Source organism: Pseudophryne corroboree, chromosome 1 (genome assembly GCF_028390025.1).
Source record: "Pseudophryne corroboree isolate aPseCor3 chromosome 1, aPseCor3.hap2, whole genome shotgun sequence".
Taxonomy (NCBI): Eukaryota; Metazoa; Chordata; class Amphibia; order Anura; family Myobatrachidae; genus Pseudophryne; species Pseudophryne corroboree.
The window spans coordinates 463806494-463828585 of NC_086444.1; the positions used below are offsets into that span (position 1 = coordinate 463806494).

General features: G+C 48.9%; 1 protein-coding gene across 1 annotated transcript in view; it reads right to left on the reverse strand.

Annotated features, from left to right (window-relative positions):
* SECISBP2 (SECIS binding protein 2) overlaps positions 1 to 22092 on the reverse strand; it is a 179113-nt gene that overhangs the window by 54159 nt on the left and 102862 nt on the right. Inside the window, exon 9 of the mRNA XM_063948674.1 lies at positions 20693 to 20913. Coding sequence (XP_063804744.1) covers positions 20693 to 20913 — 221 coding nt within the window. The remainder of the gene's footprint in view (positions 1 to 20692; positions 20914 to 22092) is intronic.

Genomic DNA, 22092 nt, shown 5'->3' on the forward strand with positions numbered 1-22092 from the left:
GTTCACGGCTGTGGCTACCTCTGTGTCTGCACTCGGCAGGCAGTCCGTCCATAATTGTATACCACCTAACCGTGGATTTTTTTCAGTCTTCTTTATACATACATAGTTACATAGACATCTTCTCTTTATCAACCAGTCTATATTAGCTGCAGACACAGTACAGTACGGTAGTTCACGGCTGTGGCTACCTCTGTGTCTGCAGTCGGCAGGCAGTCCATAATTGTATACTAGTATCCATCTCCATTATTTACCTGAGGTGCCTTTTAGTTGTGCCTATTAAAATATGGAGAACAAAAATGTTGAGGTTCCAAAATTAGGGAAAGATCAAGATCCACTTCCACCTCGTGCTGAAGCTGCTGCCACTAGTCATGGCCGAGACGATGAAATGCCAGCAACGTCGTCTGCCAAGGCCGATGCCCAATGTCATAGTACAGAGCATGTCAAATCCAAAACACCAAATATCAGAAAAAAAAGGACTCCAAAACCTAAAATAAAATTGTCGGAGGAGAAGCGTAAACTTGCCAATATGCCATTTACCACACGGAGTGGCAAGGAACGGCTGAGGCCCTGGCCTATGTTCATGGCTAGTGGTTCAGCTTCACATGAGGATGGAAGCACTCAGCCTCTCGCTAGAAAAATGAAAAGACTCAAGCTGGCAAAAGCAGCACAGCAAAGAACTGTGCATTCTTCGAAATCCCAAATCCACAAGGAGAGTCTAATTGTGTCGGTTGCGATGCCTGACCTTCCCAACACTGGACGTGAAGAGCATGCGCCTTCCACCATTTGCACGCCCCCTGCAAGTGCTGGAAGGAGCACCCGCAGTCCAGTTCCTGATAGTCAGATTGAAGATGTCAGTGTTGAAGTACACCAGGATGAGGAGGATATGGGTGTTGCTGGCGCTGGGGAGGAAATTGACCAGGAGGATTCTGATGGTGAGGTGGTTTGTTTAAGTCAGGCACCCGGGGAGACACCTGTTGTCCGTGGGAGGAATATGGCCGTTGACATGCCAGGTGAAAATACCAAAAAAATCAGCTCTTCGGTGTGGAGGTATTTCACCAGAAATGCGGACAACAGGTGTCAAGCCGTGTGTTCCCTTTGTCAAGCTGTAATAAGTAGGGGTAAGGACGTTAACCACCTCGGAACATCCTCCCTTATACGTCACCTGCAGCGCATTCATAATAAGTCAGTGACAAGTTCAAAAACTTTGGGTGACAGCGGAAGCAGTCCACTGACCAGTAAATCCCTTCCTCTTGTAACCAAGCTCACGCAAACCACCCCACCAACTCCCTCAGTGTCAATTTCCTCCTTCCCCAGGAATGCCAATAGTCCTGCAGGCCATGTCACTGGCAAGTCTGACGAGTCCTCTCCTGCCTGGGATTCCTCCGATGCATCCTTGCGTGTAACGCCTACTGCTGCTGGCGCTGCTGTTGTTGCCGCTGGGAGTCGATGGTCATCCCAGAGGGGAAGTCGTAAGCCCACTTGTACTACTTCCAGTAAGCAATTGACTGCTCAACAGTCCTTTGCGAGGAAGATGAAATATCACAGCAGTCATCCTACTGCAAAGCGGATAACTGAGTCCTTGACAACTATGTTGGTGTTAGACGTGCGTCCGGTATCCGCCGTTAGTTCACAGGGAACTAGACAATTTATTGAGGCAGTGTGCCCCCGTTACCAAATACCATCTAGGTTCCACTTCTGTAGGCAGGCGATACCGAGAATGTACACGGACGTCAGAAAAAGACTCACCAGTGTCCTAAAAAATGCAGTTGTACCCAATGTCCACTTAACCACGGACATGTGGACAAGTGGAGCAGGGCAGGGTCAGGACTATATGACTGTGACAGCCCACTGGGTAGATGTATGGACTCCCGCCGCAAGAACAGCAGCGGCGGCACCAGTAGCAGCATCTCGCAAACGCCAACTCTTTCCTAGGCAGGCTACGCTTTGTATCACCGCTTTCCAGAATACGCACACAGCTGAAAACCTCTTACGGCAACTGAGGAAGATCATCGCGGAATGGCTTACCCCAATTGGACTCTCCTGTGGATTTGTGGCATCGGACAACGCCAGCAATATTGTGTGTGCATTAAATATGGGCAAATTCCAGCACGTCCCATGTTTTGCACATACCTTGAATTTGGTGGTGCAGAATTTTTAAAAAAACGACAGGGGCGTGCAAGAGATGCTGTCGGTGGCCAGAAGAATTGCGGGACACTTTCGGCGTACAGGCACCACGTACAGAAGACTGGAGCACCACCAAAAACTACTGAACCTGCCCTGCCATCATCTGAAGCAAGAAGTGGTAACGAGGTGGAATTCAACCCTCTATATGCTTCAGAGGTTGGAGGAGCAGCAAAAGGCCATTCAAGCCTATACAATTGAGCACGATATAGGAGGTGGAATGCACCTGTCTCAAGTGCAGTGGAGAATGATTTCAACGTTGTGCAAGGTTCTGATGCCCTTTGAACTTGCCACACGTGAAGTCAGTTCAGACACTGCCAGCCTGAGTCAGGTCATTCCCCTCATCAGGCTTTTGCAGAAGAAGCTGGAGGCATTGAAGAAGGAGCTAAAAGGGAGCGATTCCGCTAGGCATGTGGGACTTGTGGATGCAGCCCTTAATTCGCTTAACAAGGATTCACGGGTGGTCAATCTGTTGAAATCAGAGCACTACATTTTGGCCACCGTGCTCGATCCTAGATTTAAAGCCTACCTTGGATCTCTCTTTCCGGCAGACACAAGTCTGCTGGGGTTGAAAGACCTGCTGGTGACAAAATTGTCAAGTCAAGCGGAACGCGACCTGTCAACATCTCCTCCTTCACATTCTCCCGCAACTGGGGGTGCGAGGAAAAGGCTCAGAATTCCGAGCCCACCCGCTGGCGGTGATGCAGGGCAGTCTGGAGCGACTGCTGATGCTGACATCTGGTCCGGACTGAAGGACCTGACAACGATTACGGACATGTCGTCTACTGTCACTGCATATGATTCTCTCAACATTGATAGAATGGTGGAGGATTATATGAGTGACCGCATCCAAGTAGGCACGTCACACAGTCCGTACTTATACTGGCAGGAAAAAGAGGCAATTTGGAGGCCCTTGCACAAACTGGCTTTATTCTACCTAAGTTGCCCTCCCACAAGTGTGTACTCCGAAAGAGTGTTTAGTGCCGCCGCTCACCTTGTCAGCAATCGGCGTACGAGGTTACATCCAGAAAATGTGGAGAAGATGATGTTCATTAAAATGAATTATAATCAATTCCTCCGCGGAGACATTGACCAGCAGCAATTGCCTCCACAAAGTACACAGGGAGCTGAGATGGTGGATTCCAGTGGGGACGAATTGATAATCTGTGAGGAGGGGGATGTACACGGTGATATATCGGAGGGTGAAGATGAGGTGGACATCTTGCCTCTGTAGAGCCAGTTTGTGCAAGGAGAGATTAATTGCTTCTTTTTTGGGGGGGGGTCCAAACCAACCCGTCATATCAGTCACAGTCGTGTGGCAGACCCTGTCACTGAAATGATGGGTTGGTTAAAGTGTGCATGTCCTGTTTTGTTTATACAACATAAGGGTGGGTGGGAGGGCCCAAGGACAATTTCATCTTGCACCTCTTTTTTCTTTTCTTTTTCTTTGCATCATGTGCTGATTGGGGAGGGTTTTTTGGAAGGGACATCCTGCGTGACACTGCAGTGCCACTCCTAGATGGGCCCGGTGTTTGTGTCGGCCACTAGGGTCGCTAATCTTACTCACACAGTCAGCTACCTCATTGCGCCTCTTTTTTTCTTTGCGTCATGTGCTGTTTGGGGAGGGTTTTTTGGAAGGGACATCCTGCGTGACACTGCAGTGCCACTCCTAGATGGGCCCGGTGTTTGCGTCGGCCACTAGGGTCGCTAATCTTACTCACACAGCTACCTCATTGCGCCTCTTTTTTTCTTTGCGTCATGTGCTGTTTGGGGAGGGTTTTTTGGAAGGGACATCCTGCTTGACACTGCAGTGCCACTCCTAGATGGGCCCGGTGTTTGTGTCGGCCACTAGGGTCGCTAATCTTACTCACACAGCTACCTCATTGCGCCTCTTTTTTTCTTTGCGTCATGTGCTGTTTGGGGAGGGTTTTTTGGAAGGGACATCCTGCGTGACACTGCAGTGCCACTCCTAGATGGGCCCGGTGTTTGTGTCGGCCACTAGGGTCGCTTATCTTACTCACACAGCGACCTCGGTGCAAATTTTAGGACTAAAAATAATATTGTGAGGTGTGAGGTATTCAGAATAGACTGAAAATGAGTGTAAATTATGGTTTTTGAGGTTAATAATACTTTGGGATCAAAATGACCCCCAAATTCTATGATTTAAGCTGTTTTTTAGTGTTTTTTGAAAAAAACACCCGAATCCAAAACACACCCGAATCCGACAAAAAAAATTCGGTGAGGTTTTGCCAAAACGCGTTCGAACCCAAAACACGGCCGCGGAACCGAACCCAAAACCAAAACCCGAAAAATTTCAGGCGCTCATCTCTACCAGGAACACGCATGGCCCCTGCAGTAACAGGTCCCCTCTTAGAGAAAGCGGCCAGTGATCTTCCACTAGTAATTCCTGAAGATCCGGATACCAGGCCCTCCGAGGCCAATCTGAAGCGACGAGTGTAGCCTGAACCCTTGCTAGTCTTATGATCCTCAACACCTTGGGGATGAGAGGAAGCGGAGGGAACACATACACCGACCGAAACACCCACGAAGTTACCAGGGCGTCCACCGCACAGGCTTGGGGATCCCTCGACCTGGAACAATAATTCGGAAGCTTCTTGTTAAGACGAGACGCCATCATGTCTATCAGAGGAATGCCCCAACACCTTGTCACTTCTGCAAATACCTCTTGATGAAGAGCCCACTCTCCTGGATGGAGATCGTGTCTACTGAGGAAGTCTGCTTCCCAGTTGTCCACGCCCGGGAGGAAGACTGCTGACAGAGCGGTCACGTGCTGTTCAGCCCAGCGGAGAATTCTTGTGGCTTCCGCCATCGCCGCCCTGCTCCTTGTTCCGCCTTGGCAGTTTACGTACGCCCCCGCTGTTATGTTGTCCGACTGGATCAGGACAGGGAGACCCTGATTAAGGTTCCTCGCTTGCAGGAGGCCATTGTAAATGGCTCCTAACTCGAGAACATTTATGTGGAGACAAGACTCCTGGCTTGACCATTTTTCCTTGAAACTTCTTCCTTGCGTGACTGCCCCCCCAGCCTCGGAGACTTGCATCTGTGGTCAGCAGAACACAGTCCTGGATTCCGAATCGGCGTCCCTCTAGAAGGTGAGAGCCTTGCAGCCACCACAGGAGAGAGATCCTGGCCCTGGAAGATAGACTTATTTTCCGGTGCATGTGCAGGTGAGACCCGGACCATTTGTTCAGCAAATCCCACTGAAACACCCGAGCATGAAACCTGCCAAACGGAATGGCTTCGTAAGCCGCAACCATCTTCCCTAGCACTCGAGTGCATTGATGAATCGACACTCTTGCCAGTCTCAGAAGTTCCTTGACCATGGTCTGGATTTCCAGAGCTTTGTCCGCCGGAAGAAACACTCTCTGTAGTTCCGTGTCTAGGATCATGCCCAAGAAGGGCAGCCGATTTGTCGGGATCAACTGAGACTTTGGCAAATTTAGAATCCAACCGTGATGTCGTAGAACAGACAGGGAGAGTTCCACATTTCTTAGCAACTTTTCCTTTGATCTCGCCTTTATCAGGAGATCGTCCAAGTATGGGATAATTGTGACCCCTTGTTTGCGAAGGAGAACCATCATTTCCGCCATAACCTTGGTGAAAACCCTCGGGGCCGTGGAAAGCCCAAACGGCAACGTCTGAAATTGGTAATGACAATCCTGGTCCGCAAATCTCAGGAAGGCCTGATGAGGAGGATAGATCGGGACGTGTGAGTAGGCATCCTTTATGTCGACTGACGCCATAAAATCCCCCCCATCTAAGCTGGAGATAACAGCTCGAAGAGATTCCATCTTGAACTTGAAAGTTTTCAAGTATGGATTGAGGGATTTTAGGTTCAGAATCGGTCTGACCGAGCCGTCCGGCTTCGGCACAACAAAGAGGCTTGAATAGAACCCTTCCCCCCGTTGGGACGGGGAAACCGGCACCACGACCCTCTGCTGACACAGCTTTTGTATCGCAGCATTTACTACTGCTCTTTCTGGAAGAGAAACTGGAAGGGTCGACTTGAAAAAGCGGCGGGGGTCATCTCCTGAAACTCCAGGTTGTACCCTTGGGACACTACGTCTAAAACCCAAGGATCCAGGCCCGATTGAAACCAGGCCTGACTGAAGACTCGCAGACGGCCCCTCACTGGCACGGACTCCCGTAGGGGGGCCCCAGCGTCATGCGGTGGACTTGGTAGAAGCGGGGGAGGACTTTTGGTCCTGGGCGCCTGACATTGCAGGCGATCTCTTTCCCCTTCCTCTACCCTTTGAAGCGAGGAAGGACGAACCCCTACCTCTTTTGTATTTATTAGGCCGAAAGGACTGCATCTGCTGATGGGGCACCTTTTTCTGTTGTGTGGCTACATAAGGAAGAAAAGAGGACTTACCCGCAGTAGCGGTAGACACCAGGTCAGCAAGGCCATCACCAAACAAGACACTACCTTTAAAGGGGAGAGCTTCCATATTTTTCTTGGAGTCGGCATCAGCATTCCATTGATGAGTCCACAGCGCCCTCCTGGCCGAGACCGCCATGGCATTAACTCTTGATCCCAAGAGGCCAACATCCCTCGCGCATCCTTTAGGTAATCAGCAGCGTCCTTGATATAACCAAGAGTCAAAAGAATGTTATCCTTATCAAGGGTATCCATATCAGAAGCCAAATTGTCAGCCCATTTGGCAATAGCACTACTCACCCATACCGACGCCACAGCAGGTCTGAGCAATGCACCAGTATTAATGAAAATGGCCTTCAATGTCGTCTCCAGCTTGCGATCCACCGGATCCTTGAGCGCAGCCGTGTCAGGAGACGGCAGCGCCACCTTCTTGGACAATCGGGATAGAGCCTTGTCGACATTGGGAGACGACACCCATTTCTCCCTGTCATCAGAGGGAAAAGGATACGCCATAAATATTCTCTTGGGAATCTGCCACCTCTTATCCGGCGACTCCCAAGCCTTTTCACAAAGAGCGTTCATTTCATGAGAGGGGGGAACTCAACCTCAGGTTTTTTCCCTTTAAATAAACAAACCCTCGTGTCTGGAACAGCAGGTTCCTCAGAGATATGTAAAACATCTTTAATAGCCACAATCATGTACTGAATACTCCTAAATACCCTTGGATGTAAAGTAGCTTCATTGAAATCGACATCGGAATCAGAGTCCGTGTCGGCATCTGTATCTGCCATCTGGATAAATGAACATTTCTGTGACCTCGAGGGGGTCTGTACCTGAGACATAGCATCCTCCATGGATTTCCTCCATGTTTGCGTCTGAGAATCCGATTTATCCAGCCTCTTAGACAATAAAGCCACATTTGCATTCAGTGGACTCAGCATATTCACCCAATCAGCAGTTGGCTGTGCCGACAGAGTCATTCCCAAATCCTTTTCTGCGCCCCCAGTAACTTCCTCCGGGGAGGAACACTCAGCCTCAGACATGTCGACACGTAGTATCGACACACCCACAATCTCAAACAAGGGGACAGACCCACAGGGAAGCCCACAGGGAGAAACACAGAGGGAATATGCCAGCTCACACCCCAGCGGCCATATACTACCAGCAATAATATATGTGGATAGCGCTGTATTTAACAACAAAAAAGTACCAAATTGTATGTGCACCCCCCCCCCCCCCCATTTTGCTCCCTTGTTACTTGAAGGAGCTTGGAGGACCGGGCCAGCGTCTCTGCAGCGGCTGTGAAGAGAGAGAAAAATAGGATTTTGGTACTTACCAGGTAAATCCTTTTCTTTTAATCCATAGGGGGCACTGGAGTACTCCTGGGATATGGACGGCTTTAGCAGAACGAGGCACTGAATATTTAAATTTAGTAACTCTCCTCCCCTCCATATTCCCAGAGTACCTCAGTGTTTTTTACTGAGCCGAACAGGAGCGATAATAAGAATTTACTTACCGATAATTCTATTTCTCGTAGTCCGTAGTGGATGCTGGGGACTCCGTCAGGACCATGGGGAATAGCGGCTCCGCAGGAGACAGGGCACAAAAATAAAGCTTTAGGATTAGGTGGTGTGTACTGGCTCCTCCCCCTATGACCCTCCTCCAAGCCTCAGTTAGGATACTGTGCCCGGACGAGCGTACACAATAAGGAAGGATATTGAATCCCGGGTAAGACTCATACCAGCCACACCAATCACACCGTATAACTTGTGATCTGAACCCAGTTAACAGTATGACAAACGTAGGAGCCTCTGAACAGACGGCTCACAACAATAACAACCCGAATTTGTTTGTAACAATAACTATGTACAAGTATTGCAGACAATCCGCACTTGGGATGGGCGCCCAGCATCCACTACGGACTACGAGAAATAGAATTATCGGTAAGTAAATTCTTATTTTCTCTAACGTCCTAAGTGGATGCTGGGGACTCCGTCAGGACCATGGGGATTATACCAAAGCTCCCAAACGGGCGGGAGAGTGCGGATGACTCTGCAGCACCGAATGAGAGAACTCAAGGTCCTCCTCAGCCAGGGTATCAAATTTGTAGAATTTTGCAAACGTGTTTGCCCCTGACCAAGTAGCAGCTCGGCAGAGTTGTAATGCCGAGACCCCCCCGGGCAGCCGCCCAGGATGAGCCCACTTTCCTTGTGGAATGGGCCTTGACAGATTTAGGTTGTGGCAAGCCTGCCACAGAATGTGCAAGTTGAATTGTGCTACAAATCCAACGAGCAATCATCTGCTTAGAAGCAGGAGCACCCATCTTGTTGGGTGCATACAATATAAACAGTGAGTCAGATTTTCTGACTCCCGCCGTTCTTGAAATATATATTTTCAATGCCCGGACCACGTCCAACAACTTGGAATCCTCCAAATCGTTAGTAGCCGCAGGCACCACAATAGGCTGGTTCAGGTGAAACGCTGACACCACCTTAGGCAGAAAATGAGGACGCGTCCGCAGTTCTGCCCTGTCCGTATGGAAAATCAGATATGGGCTCTTATATGATAAAGCCGCCAATTCTGATACTCTCCTGGCTGAAGCCAGGGCCAGTAGCATGGTTACTTTCCATGTAAGATACTTCAACTCCACCGATTTGAGCGGCTCAAACCAATGGGATTTGAGAAAATCCAAGACTACATTAAAATCCCACGGTGCCACTGGGGGCACAACCGGGGGCTGTATATGTAGTACTCCTTTTACAAAAGTCTGGACTTCAGGAACTGAAGCCAATTCTTTCTGGAAGAAAATCGACAGGGCCGAAATTTGAACCCTAATGGACCCCAATTTGAGGCCCATAGACAATCCTGTTTGCAGGAAATGTAGGAATCGACCCAGTTGAAATTCCTCCGTGGGGGCCTTCCTGGCCTCACACCACGCAACATATTTTCTCCAAATGCGGTGATAATGTTGTGCAGTCACCTCCTTCCTGGCTTTTACCAGTGTAGGAATGACCTCTTCCGGAATGCCTTTCTCCCTTAGAATTCGGCGTTCAACCGCCATGCCGTCAAACGCAGCCGCGGTAAGTCTTGGAATAGACACGGTCCCTGTTGAAGCAGGTCCCGTCTTAGAGGTAGAGGCCACGGATCCTCCGTGAGCATCTCTTGAAGTTCCGGGTACCAAGTTCTTCTTGGCCAATCCGGAGCCACTCGTATCGTTCTTACTCCCTTTTGCCGTATAATTCTCAGTACTTTTGGTATGAGAGGCAGAGGAGGGAACACATACACTGACTGGAACACCCACGGTGTTACCAGAGCGTCCACAGCTATTGCCTGAGGGTCTCTTGACCTGGCGCAATACCTGTCCAGTTTTTTGTTGAGGCGGGACGCCATCATATCCACCATTGGTTTTTCCCAACGGTTCACAATCATGTGGAAGACTTCTGGATGAAGTCCCCACTCTCCCGGGTGTAGATCGTGTCTGCTGAGGAAGTCTGCTTCCCAGTTGTCCACTCCCGGAATGAATACTGCTGACAGTGCTATCACATGATCTTCCGCCCAGCGAAGAATCCTTGCAGCTTCTGCCATTGCTGTCCTGCTTCTTGTGCCGCCCTGTCTGTTTACGTGGGCGACTGCCGTGATGTTGTCCGACTGGATCAACACCGGCTGACCCTGAAGCAGGGGTTTTGCCAGACTTAGAGCATTGTAAATCGCTCTTAGCTCCAGTATATTTATGTGAAGAGACATCTCCAGGCTTGACCATACTCCCTGGAAGTTTCTTCCCTGTGTGACCGCTCCCCAGCCTCTCAGACTGGCATCCGTGGTCACCAGGACCCAGTCCTGTATGCCGAATCTGCGGCCCTCTAACAGATGAGCACTCTGCAACCACCACAGAAGAGACACCCTTGTCCGTGGCGATAAGGTTATCCGCTGAAGCATCTGCAGATGTGATCCGGACCATTTGTCCAGCAGATCCCACTGAAAAGTTCGTGCGTGGAATCTGCCGAATGGAATCGCTTCGTAAGAAGCCACCATCTTTCCCAGGACTCTTGTGCATTGATGCACAGACACTTTCCCTGGTTTTAGGAGGTTCCTGACAAGTTCGGATAACTCCCTGGCTTTCTCCTCCGGAAGAAACACCTTTTTCTGAACCGTGTCCAGAATCATTCCCAGGAACAGCAGACGTGTCGTCGGGGTCAACTGAGATTTTGGAAAATTCAGAATCCACCCGTGTTGTTGCAGCACTAGTCGGGTTAGTGCTACTCCGTCCTCCAGCTGTTCTCTGGACCTTGCCCTTATCAGGAGATCGTCCAAGTAAGGGATAATTAATACGCCTCTTCTTCGCAGAAGAATCATCATTTCGGCCATTACCTTGGTAAAGACCCGAGGTGCCGTGGACAATCCAAACGGCAGCGTCTGAAACTGATAATGACAGTTTTGCACCACGAACCTGAGGTACCCTTGATGTGAAGGGCAAATTGGGACATGCAGGTAAGCATCCTTTATGTCCAGGGACACCATAAAGTCCCCTTCTTCCAGATTCGCTATCACTGCTCTGAGTGACTCCATCTTGAACTTGAATTTTTGTATGTACAGGTTCAAAGATTTCAGATTTAGAATAGGTCTTACCGAGCCGTCCGGCTTCGGTACCACAAATAGCGTGGAGTAATACTCCTTTCCCTGTTGTAGGAGGGGTACCTTGACTATCACCTGCTGAGAAAACAGCTTGTGAATGGCTTCCAATACCGTCGCCCTGTCTGAGGGAGACATTGGCAAAGCAGACTTTAGGAACCTGCGAGGGGGAGACTTCTCGAATTCCAACCTGTAACCCTGAGATACTACCTGCAGGATCCAGGGGTCCACCTGTGAGCAAGCCCACTGTGCGCTGAAATTCTTGAGTCGACCCCCCACCGCTCCTGAGTCCGCTTGTAAGGCCCCAGCGTCATGCTGAGGGCTTTGCAGAACCCTGAGAGGGCTTCTGTTCCTGGGCAGGGGCTGCTTGCTGCCCTCTCTTACCCCTTCCTCTGCCCCGAGGCCGATATGACTGTCCTTTTGTCCGCTTGTTCTTATAGGACCGAAAGGACTGCGGCTGAAAAGACGGTGTCTTTTTCTGTTGGGAGGGGGTCTGAGGTAAAAAGGTGGATTTTCCGGCAGTTGCCGTGGCCACCAGATCCGATAGACCGACGCCAAATAATTCCTCCCCTTTATACGGCAATACTTCCATATGTCGTTTGGAATCCGCATCACCTGACCACTGTCGCGTCCATAAACTCCTTCAGGCAGATATGGACATCGCATTTACTCTCGATGCCAGAGTGCAAATATCTCTCTGAGCATCTCGCATATAAAGGAAAGCATCCTTTAATTGCTCTATAGTCAATAAAATACTGTCCCTATCCAGGGTATCAATATTTTCAGTCAGGGAATCCAACCAGACGACCCTAGCACTGCACATCCAGGCTGAGGCGATGGCTGGTCGCAGTATAACACCAGTATGTGTGTATATACTTTTTAGGGTAGTTTCCAGTCTCCTATCAGCTGGATCCCTGAGGGCGGCCGTATCAGGAGACGGTAACGCCACTTGTTTTGATAAGCGTGTGAGCGCCTTATCCACCCTAGGGGGTGTTTCCCAGCGCGCCCTAACCTCTGGCGGGAAAGGGTATAATGCTAATAACTTTTTTGAAATTAGCACTTTTCTATCTGGGTTAACCCACGCTTCATCACATACATCATTTAATTCCTCTGATTCAGGAAAAACTACAGGTAGTTTTTTCACCCCCCACATAATACCCCTTTTTGTGGTACTTGCAGTATCAGAGATATGCAAAGCCTCCTTCATTGCCGTGATCATATAACGTGTGGCCCTACTTGAAAATACGTTTGTTTCATCACCGTCGACACTAGATTCAGTGTCTGTGTCTGGGTCTGTGTCGACCGACTGAGGTAAAGGGCGCTTTACAGCCCCTGACGGTGTCTGAGACGCCTGGGCAGGTACTAACTGGTTTGCCGGCCGTCTCATGTCGTCAACTGACTTTTGTAATGTGCTGACATTATCACGTAATTCCATAAACAAAGCCATCCATTCCGGTGTCGACTCCCTGGGGGGTGACATCACCATTATCGGCAATTGCTCTGCCTCCACACCAACATCGTCCTCATACATGTCGACACACACGTACCGACACACAGCAGACACACAGGGAATGCTCTTATCGAAGACAGGACCCCACTAGCCCTTTGGGGAGACAGAGGGAGAGTTTGCCAGCACACACCCAAGCGCTATAATATATATGGGAACAACCTTATATAAGTGTTGTTCCTTATAGCAGCTTAAATATATCAAAATATCGCCAAAAAATGCCCCCCCTCTCTGTTTTACCCTGTTTCTGTAGTGCAGTGCAGGGGAGAGTCCTGGGAGCCTTCCTCACAGCGGAGCTGAGCAGGAAAATGGCGCTGTGTGCTGAGGAGAATAAGCCCCGCCCCCTATTTCGGCGGGCTTTTCTCCCGGAGTTTTAGATATCTGGCATGGGTTAAATACATACATATAGCCTCAATGGCTATATGTGATGTATTCTTTTGCCATAAAGGTATTAAATATTGCTGCCCAGGGCGCCCCCAGCAGCGCCCTGCACCCTCCGTGACCGCTTGGTGTGAAGTGTGTGACAACAATGGCGCACAGCTGCAGTGCTGTGCGCTACCTTCATGAAGACTGAAGAGCCTTCTGCCGCCTGTTTCCGGACCTTCAATCTTCAGCATCTGTAAGGGGGGTCGGCGGCGCGGCTCCGGGACGAACCCCAGGGTGAGACCTGTGTTCCGACTCCCTCTGGAGCTAATGGTGTCCAGTAGCCTAAGAATCCAATCCATCCTGCACGCAAGTGAGTTGAAATTCTCTCCCCTAAGTCCCTCGATGCAGTGAGCCTGTTGCCAGCAGGACTCACTGAAAATAAAAAACCTAAAAACTTTTTCTAAGCAGCTCTTTAGGAGAACCACCTAGATTGCACCCTGCTTGGACGGGCACAAAAACCTAACTGAGGCTTGGAGGAGGGTCATAGGGGGAGGAGCCAGTACACACCACCTAATCCTAAAGCTTTATTTTTGTGCCCTGTCTCCTGCGGAGCCGCTATTCCCCATGGTCCTGACGGAGTCCCCAGCATCCACTTAGGACGTTAGAGAAAGAGAGGTTGACAATGGAGAATTACATATAACATAACGGACAACAATAAAGTTAACACATAACGTTACTGACAACTAAATAGTTGACACCATAACCGATAGAACTTGAAAATTTGAACCAGTCGGTGAGAATGTGTTACCATAAGATCCACTGAACTTACCACAAACCAGGTAAAACTGCTCTGGGTGGGCGTCCAGTGCCCCCTATGGATTCAAAGAAAAGGATTTACCTGGTAAGTACCAAAATCCTATTTTCTTTTTCATCCACTAGGGGTCACTGGAGTACTCTTGGGACGTACCAAAGCTTCCCCCGTGGGCGGGAGAGCTGTTTAGCACCTGTAACACTAGGCGGCCAAAGCTAGATGCTGATGCCGCAAACGTATCAAACTTGTAAAAGCGTACAAACGTGTGCACTGATGACCATGTAGCCGCACGGCAAAGCTGCATCGTAGAAGCCCCACGACCAGCTGCCCATGAAGTTCCCACAGAACGTGTGGAATGAGCGGTTACTGATGTAGGCGGCTGTAACCTAGCATGAAGGTAAGCCTGACGTATGGTCAGTTTAATCCATCTGGATAAGGTCTGCTTAGAAGCTGGCCAACCCATCTTGGCAGCATCATAGAGAACAAACAATGTATCCGTCTTACGAACTGTAGACGTTCGGGATACATAAACGCGTAGTGCGCGTACCACATCCAAAGTTCCAGAATCTTCTGTTAACACAGGAACTACTATTGGTTAATTGATGTGAAAAGATGACACTACCTTTGGCAAGAAAGCGGGATTCGTTCGAAGTTCCGCTCTGTCATCATGAAACACCAAATACGGTGGCTTGCATGACAAGGCACCCAAATCTGAAACACGCCTTGCCGAAGCTAAGGCTAGGAGAAAAAATTTTTCCAAGTGAGAAACTTAATATCCACTTGTTGTAAGGGTTCAAAATATGAAGACTGTAAAAAATCTAAAACCAGATTCAAGTCCCATGGCGCTGTAGGTGGAATGAATGGAGGCTGTACTCTGAGGACACCTTGCAGAAAGGTGTGTACAGACGGCAATAGAGCCAATCTTCTTTGAAAGTAAATTGACAAAGCAGATACCTGCACCTTTAGTGTAAATAAACGCAGTCCTCCATCTAACCCAGTCTGTAGAAATAACAAAAGACGGGATAACTTGAAAGATGACGTCGGAAACTTCCGAGCCTCACACCAACCTATATAGGCACGCCAAATTCTGTAATAATGAGCTGCCGTAACTGGCTTCCTAGCATGTAACATGGTTGGTATAACCGATTCTGGAATGCCGTCTCTTCTTAAGAGGGCTGTCTCAACAGCCACCCCGTCAAACGCAGCAGCGCTAAATCGGGGTAAAGGAACGGACCCTGACGTAACAGGTCCGGACGTAGCGGGAGCGGCCAAGGATCGTCTGCGAGTAGTCCGCGGAGATCTGAGAACCAAGCTCTACGAGGCTAATGAGGCGCCACTAGCATGACTGTGGCGGACTCTCTTTTGATCCGTTTTAGCAACAGAGGGTGCAGCGGAAACAGATACACGAGGCTGTACAGCCACGCGATTGTGAGAGCATTCACCGCCACTGCCTTTGGATCTCGCGTTCTGGACACATACTGGGGCGTTTGGTGATTGTGGCGAGATGCCATCAGGTCCACTTGAGGGTAACCCCACCTCTGGACCAACATGTGAAACACTTCTGGATTTAATGACCATTCTCCTGGATGAAAATCCCGACGGCTTAGATAATCCGCCTCCCAGCTGTCCACTCCCGGAATGAACACTGCCGACAATATCACTTGGACAGTCTGAGACCGAAGCATGTGCACTGCTTGTCGTAGCGAATTGTAAATTGGCCGGAGTTCTAGGACATTTATAGACAACAATGTTTCGTGATCCGCCCAGAGACACTGGAGCTGACAATTTTGAACTACAGCTCCCCAACCTCTGAGACTCGCGTCCGTCGTTAGAATTATCCAATTCCAGGCGCCGAACCATTTCCCTGCGGTTAGATTGTGTACTTTGAGCCACCAGAGTAGAGATACTCTGGCCCGTGGAGACAACCTCACCCTCTGGTGAATCTGCAGATGCGAGCCCGACCACTGTGCGAGCACATCCAGTTGAAAAGGACGTGAGTGAAATCTTCCGAACTGAAGCGATTCGAAAGCCGCCACCATTGTGCCTAACAGGCGAATGCACAAATGGACCGAGACTGTGCGTGGCTTGAGCACTAATTGTACCAGATGACGGATAATCTGTACTTTCTGTTCTGGTAGGTAAATTCTTTGATCTACCGTATCGAGAATCATACCTAGGAATTGAAGTCTTTGAGACGGAATTAGATGTGATTTCTTGAAGTTGACAATCCAACCGTGCTGAACTAGTACATTGTACGTCAGCAACGCATGTTGGAGGAGCATCTGTTGAGACGGAGCTTTGATGAGCAGATCGTCCAAGTACGGAACTATCATCACTCCCAGGGATCTGAGATGAGCTATCATCACAGACATAACTCTGGTGAATACCCGAGGCGCTGACGAGAGGCCAAACGGTAGAGCCTGAAACTGGTAATGGTTCTGCCGTATCGCAAAACGCAAGAACCTCTGATGAGGTGGCCAAATCGGAATGTGTAAGTACGCATCCTTGAGATCCAGCCCAATCATGAATTCCTGTGGCTCTAAACCTGCAATTACTGACCGCAGAGATTCCATCTTGAATCTGTAGTAAGTGACGTACTGATTGAGGCCCTTTAAGTTCAATATTGGCCTGACCGAGCCATCCGGCTTTGGTACCACAAACAGACTGGAATAATAACCCTGACCTTGTTGGTGTACAGGGACTGCAGAGACTGAATGGCAATTTGCAGAACCGCCCTCTTGTCGTCCGACACAGGCAGTCCTGTCTTGAAAAACCGCAGTGGCGGAAGACAGTCGAACTCTATCTTGTAACCTTTTAACACTAAATTGCGGATCCACCCATCTGTGGATGTCTGGAACCACGCCAAATGGAACGTCTGAAGGCGTGCTCCCACAACTGAAGATCCGAGATGGGCTGGGAGCCCGTCATGCCACTGGCTTGTCGGTGACCTTAGCGTCCTGACGACTGGTGTTGGTTTGTTGAAAACCACGTCCTCGACCTCGTCTACCAGGCGTGGCTGTTCCTCTACCACGGCCTCGAAAGGGCTGAGGTCTAAAGGATTTGAACGCCGGGCCAGAGTATTTCCGTCTAGGTACCGTTGGAAGCAATGGTAGGAAAACAGACTTCCCTCCCGTGGCCTCAGAAATCCATTTGTCCAATTCAGGACCAAACAACTTCTCGCCACCGTAAGGTAACGCCTCTATACCTCTCTTAACCTCTGCCTCCGCTTGCGAAGACCGCAGCCAGAGTGCTCGTCGTGCCGTAACTAGCGACGATGAAAGGCGAGAAGTGAGCTGACAGACGTCAGTAGAAGCTGTACATAGATACTCAGCAGCTTCACAGATTTGATCAGCGAGAAGTATAAGGTGATCGTCATGTAGGCTAGACTTGAGTTCTGTTATCCATACAATGAGCGCCTTAGTTACCCAAATGCCAACAAACCAGGTCTAAGCAACACACCTGCTGCTATATACATGGACTTTAGCATAGCTTCTAGTTTACGGTCTGAAGGGTCTTTAAGCGTAGTAGCAGTTGGTACTGGTATGGTTAATTTTTTTGTAAGTTTTGACACAGACGAATCCACCATTGGCGGATTTTTCCATGAAGATGTCACCGACTCTGGAAACGGGTAACTAGACTTAAATCGGCGAGGTATAGAAAACCGTTTATCTGGATTCTTCCGTGTTTCTACTAACATCTTATTAAGAGATTCCGAAACAGAAAAAACACATTGGAGATCTGTGTCGTTTAGTAAAGACCACCTCATCATTTGTGAGAGGCTCCTCAGTCTCTGTAAACTTCAGAGACTGACGCACCGCCCTGATGAGATTATCAATGCCTGGGCTGTCAAAATCTTCACTATCTGACTGTTGGTCTAATTTGCCCTCCTCACCCTCATCTTGCGCAGTGAGGTCTGGCATAGAATAGTCAGAATGCAACATAGCAGAAACAGGTAAATCATAAGACAAATGAAAATTATCCCTTCTACCCAAAGTGGACTTGGACCTTTGCAAAGGCTGAGACCCCTCCTTCAGTTCTGGCGGTCTCACCCGAGACTCAGATCTTGCCGCTTCCCGCTCGTGCCAAGCGGCGGGCAATTCTGATTGCAACCAAGCCATTACATCTGCTAGCATAGCCCATGGAGGGTCCAGGGAGGAAACCGGAATCGAAACCGGAGCGGAAATTGTATTTGTAGCTGAATTTACAAAACATACTGTACATGTGGTAGACCCATCCGTTACACACTCTTACAGACATTGCAGTGAAACTGCTTTTTTGCTTTTGCTGGTGCCTTACTCATTATGCAGACAGACAATACAATATACAAAGACAGACACTTGCACAACTCAGTAAATTACTAAGGTGTGTCTATACATATATGGCCGAAGTGCAGTGCACGTGGCTAGTACTATATGAAACCTGATCCCAAATTCCCACTAACACCCCTGCGCCATCCGGTGGAGTAGTGTTGTAGGACAGGATCTTCCAAAACTGAAAGAGAAACAGGATTGAACAGGAAGCATGGTTAAAATGGCCGCCATGCCATGCTTACACTAATAATCACAGGTCAGGTTATAACACACATTGAAAGTCTATAACCTGTCACTAACTGCATTAAAAATCAACCCTGTTAATATAGGCTTAAAAACCTATGCAATTAAACCACCACCCAGCAGCCTTGTGCAAACATACAACTCTCCCCCCTTTGCAGCTGCGCTGCTGTGAGGAGACCCCCCCCGCTCCCTCCCCCCCTGTGCTCCGGGTACCGGGTGCCGGAGATCTGGTGCAAGGAGCCGGGGAGCGCTCTGTACAGAGACGGGACGCGCGTCTTCCATCGGGGAGCGGGTACCGGAAAGCGGGTGCCGGGGAGCGGGTGCCGGGAGCCGGAGCGGCCGCGTTGTGAGCGGCGTGTGGGGCTGTGAGCGGCTTTGAGTGGCGGCGGCGGGCGGCAAGTAGAATGGAGCACTGGCGCGCACACAAGCAAAGTTCCCCACACAGAGGGGCGGCAGCGTGAGCTGACCGCCCCGTCCCCCAGCATACCTGAACTCCTGTGGTGAGGGGCTATGACGGGGCTTCTTCTGCAAGCTCCGTCCAGCCTTTCCTGCAGGATGATCTGCAGTTGGCTGTGAGGGTGCTCTTTTAGAGAGGACCGACACGCCTGCAGCTGCTTGTAGCAGCTTCAACTATCCCGGACCCACACTTTTAGGTAAGGTGGGAAGGGATGTGTAAAAAAAAATATAGAAAAAATAAAATAAAAAATAAAATAAGAATATGTGCTGCAGAGCTAGCACTCGTGCTTGTCATGCTATGAGCACAGAAAAAACACTGAGGTACTCTGGGAATATGGAGGGGAGGAGAGTTACTAAATTTAAATATTCAGTGCCTTGTTCTGCTAAAGCCGTCCATATCCCAAGAGTACTCCAGTGACCCCTAGTGGATGAAAAAGAAATGGCGCTGGTGAGCTGTGCGGATAAGCCCCGCCCCTTCCCGGCGCGCTATAGTCCCGCTAAAATTTTAAATATTTATACTGACGGGGGTACGGTATTCGGTGCCCGGCACCGAATATACTCTTTGCCAGTCAGAACTGACCCCAGTAACTGCTGCCCAGGGCGCTCCCCCCCAGCGCCCTGCACCCTGTAAGTGCTGTTGGTGATGTGTGTGTGGGAGCATGGAGCGCAGTGCGACCGCTGCGCTGTACCTCCGTTACTGAAGTCTTCTGCCATCTGATGTCTTCTGATCTTCTAATACTCACCCGGCTTCTTTCTTCTGGCTTCTGTGAGGGGGTTGACGGCGCGGCTCCGGGAACAAGCAGCTAGGCGAACCAAGTGTTCAAACCCTCTGGAGCTAATGGTGTCCAGTAGCCTAAGAAGCAGAGCCCTTGAACTAAGCAGAAGTAGGTCTGACTTCTCTCCCCTCAGTCCCACGATGCAGGGAGCCTGTAGCCAGCAGGTCTCCCTGAAAATAAAAAAGTCTAACATAAGTCTTTTCCAGAGAAACTCAGGAGAGCTCCCCTACTGTGTGTCCAGTCACTCCTGGGCACAGAGTCTAACTGAGGTCTGGGGTAGGGGCATAGAGGGAGGAGCCAGTTCACACCCAGTAAAAGTCTTTTTAGTGTGCCCATGTCTCCTGCGGATCCGTCTATACCCCATGGTCCTTTTGGAGTCCCCAGCATCCTCTAGGACGTAATCATACAGGTTAATTATATTTTGCAGAAGTGGTAAAATTACTCCATATTCTGTCAAAACTTCCAAAACCTTTACCTTGGAAAAGAGGTAGTAAAGAGGTGTAGCAGTGGTGATACAATTATGGGATTATGGAGTACATATCCCACCAAATTACAGCCACTATTCAATTATAGGGGGTATTCAATTGAAGTCGGAAAGACGGCAGTTTCCAACTTGTTTAGGTCGGAAGGGGTTCCAACCTATTCAATGCCGCTTCTGTTTTTCCGACAAGTCGGGAACTGCAACTTGTCGGAAAGCATGCGGCCGGTGGCTTCAGCCGACGATCCACGTGTGTTGTCGGAAACGCGGCTAAATCCGTCAGGTTTTAGCCCCGTATCCGACAATGTCAATCAGACTTTAAAAAAAGTCGGGTTGACATTGTCGGAAGAGGCCATATCAGACAGGATTTGGACGCTCATTGAATACTCAGAAGTCAGATCCTTTCCGTCAGAAAGGATCCGACATCTATTGAATATACCCCTATATCTCTCATACCGTGGTGTAAATGTAGGGATACAATGAAAGAAATTTCCCTAGCTCACATATGATTTATCACACAGAGATTAGACAAGTACCTTTAGACTGTATCTTTTCACAGTTGGGAGAAATTATTACACATTTGAGTTTCTTTAGTTTCAGGTGTTTCAACACTTCCCGTAAACCCATCACCAGACGCCTTTTGGCCTTTGCCTTCACTGGATCTTTAAGATACAAGCGATCCTGGAATCGGACCAGCTCCTTCAGTAGATCTGTCACACAGGTATCCACTTCTTTGCTGAGCACCTGGCTACAATACCTAGAAAACAATCACGTGTGACATATTAGGCATGCCATAAACAAAATAAATCACATCATGACAACAGAATCTTGGAACTGGAAATAAGGATATAGCCGAGCTGGGATTCTAAAGCAATACAATGTCTTTCTATGTTCATGGCGGAAGTTGACCCCTCATTAATGAAAATGGCATGCCATAGTAAAGCACATGAAGCTCTCGGCCCCAAAAGAATCAGTTTATCCATAGTGCTAGATGGAAGCTTGTCCATGGAGCACTATGGACAACTTTGTTGTACACTAGTTTTCCTTGTGACGGCCTGGAATAATTCTGAACAAAGGGGTGATATTATGTAATAACCCACTAGAGGGAGAACTTTTCTTTACACTGCAGCAGCAACACACTTGTCTGATCACTGGGACTCCAACCTATAGTGCAAGTCGTTCTTTATAAAAGGCACAAAACAGATATGGTGGGTTGAGTACTATAATATCAGACATTGTTACCACTGTAACTGTTTTATTAGGGGGAAATGGATCAAACATTAGAGAGAGGACAAGTGGAGATGTTCTTCATAACAGCAAGTTATCTAATAAGTAGACTCTAATTGGTTGCTATGGGCAACTTCCCCACTTGCCCTCTTTAGAAGGTTTGATACATCCCCTGGTATATTGCTGGGCATTGCGGTTACAAATGGCTTATTGATGGCCAGTATTACAGCTGAAATGTTACTTGGTGTTACTTATACGACTAGTCTATTAATATGAATTAGCATTATTTCGGAGCATGCTTGCTATAGAAAAGCGGCAGCAGCTGACAGATCACTTGGAACAGCAGTGCTAGCCTGGGATGTTAGAGGGATAGTTGGTCTGCACCCTAGGTATTATAGAAGCCTAGCAAAACCCTTGGCTATATGAACAGTGCATGTTCAGACACTGAGACAAGTACTTTAGTAATAGTGGCTCATTGTAACAGTATTAGCCGTAAATATTAGACCTCAGCAGAGATTCCCAATTCTTGTGGTTCATCATTATTTAGGTAGAAGTGAAAGGAAATGTAGTGTGCTGCCTTTTGGAAGAGTCCATTTTAGCAAGTGAAGCACCAAAAATCTAGTATGTTTCCTACCACTGGTACTCCTGAATCCTAGAGCTGCCATACTGAAAACAGGCTGCGTGCTTAGCGCACTTCTAACATAAATGT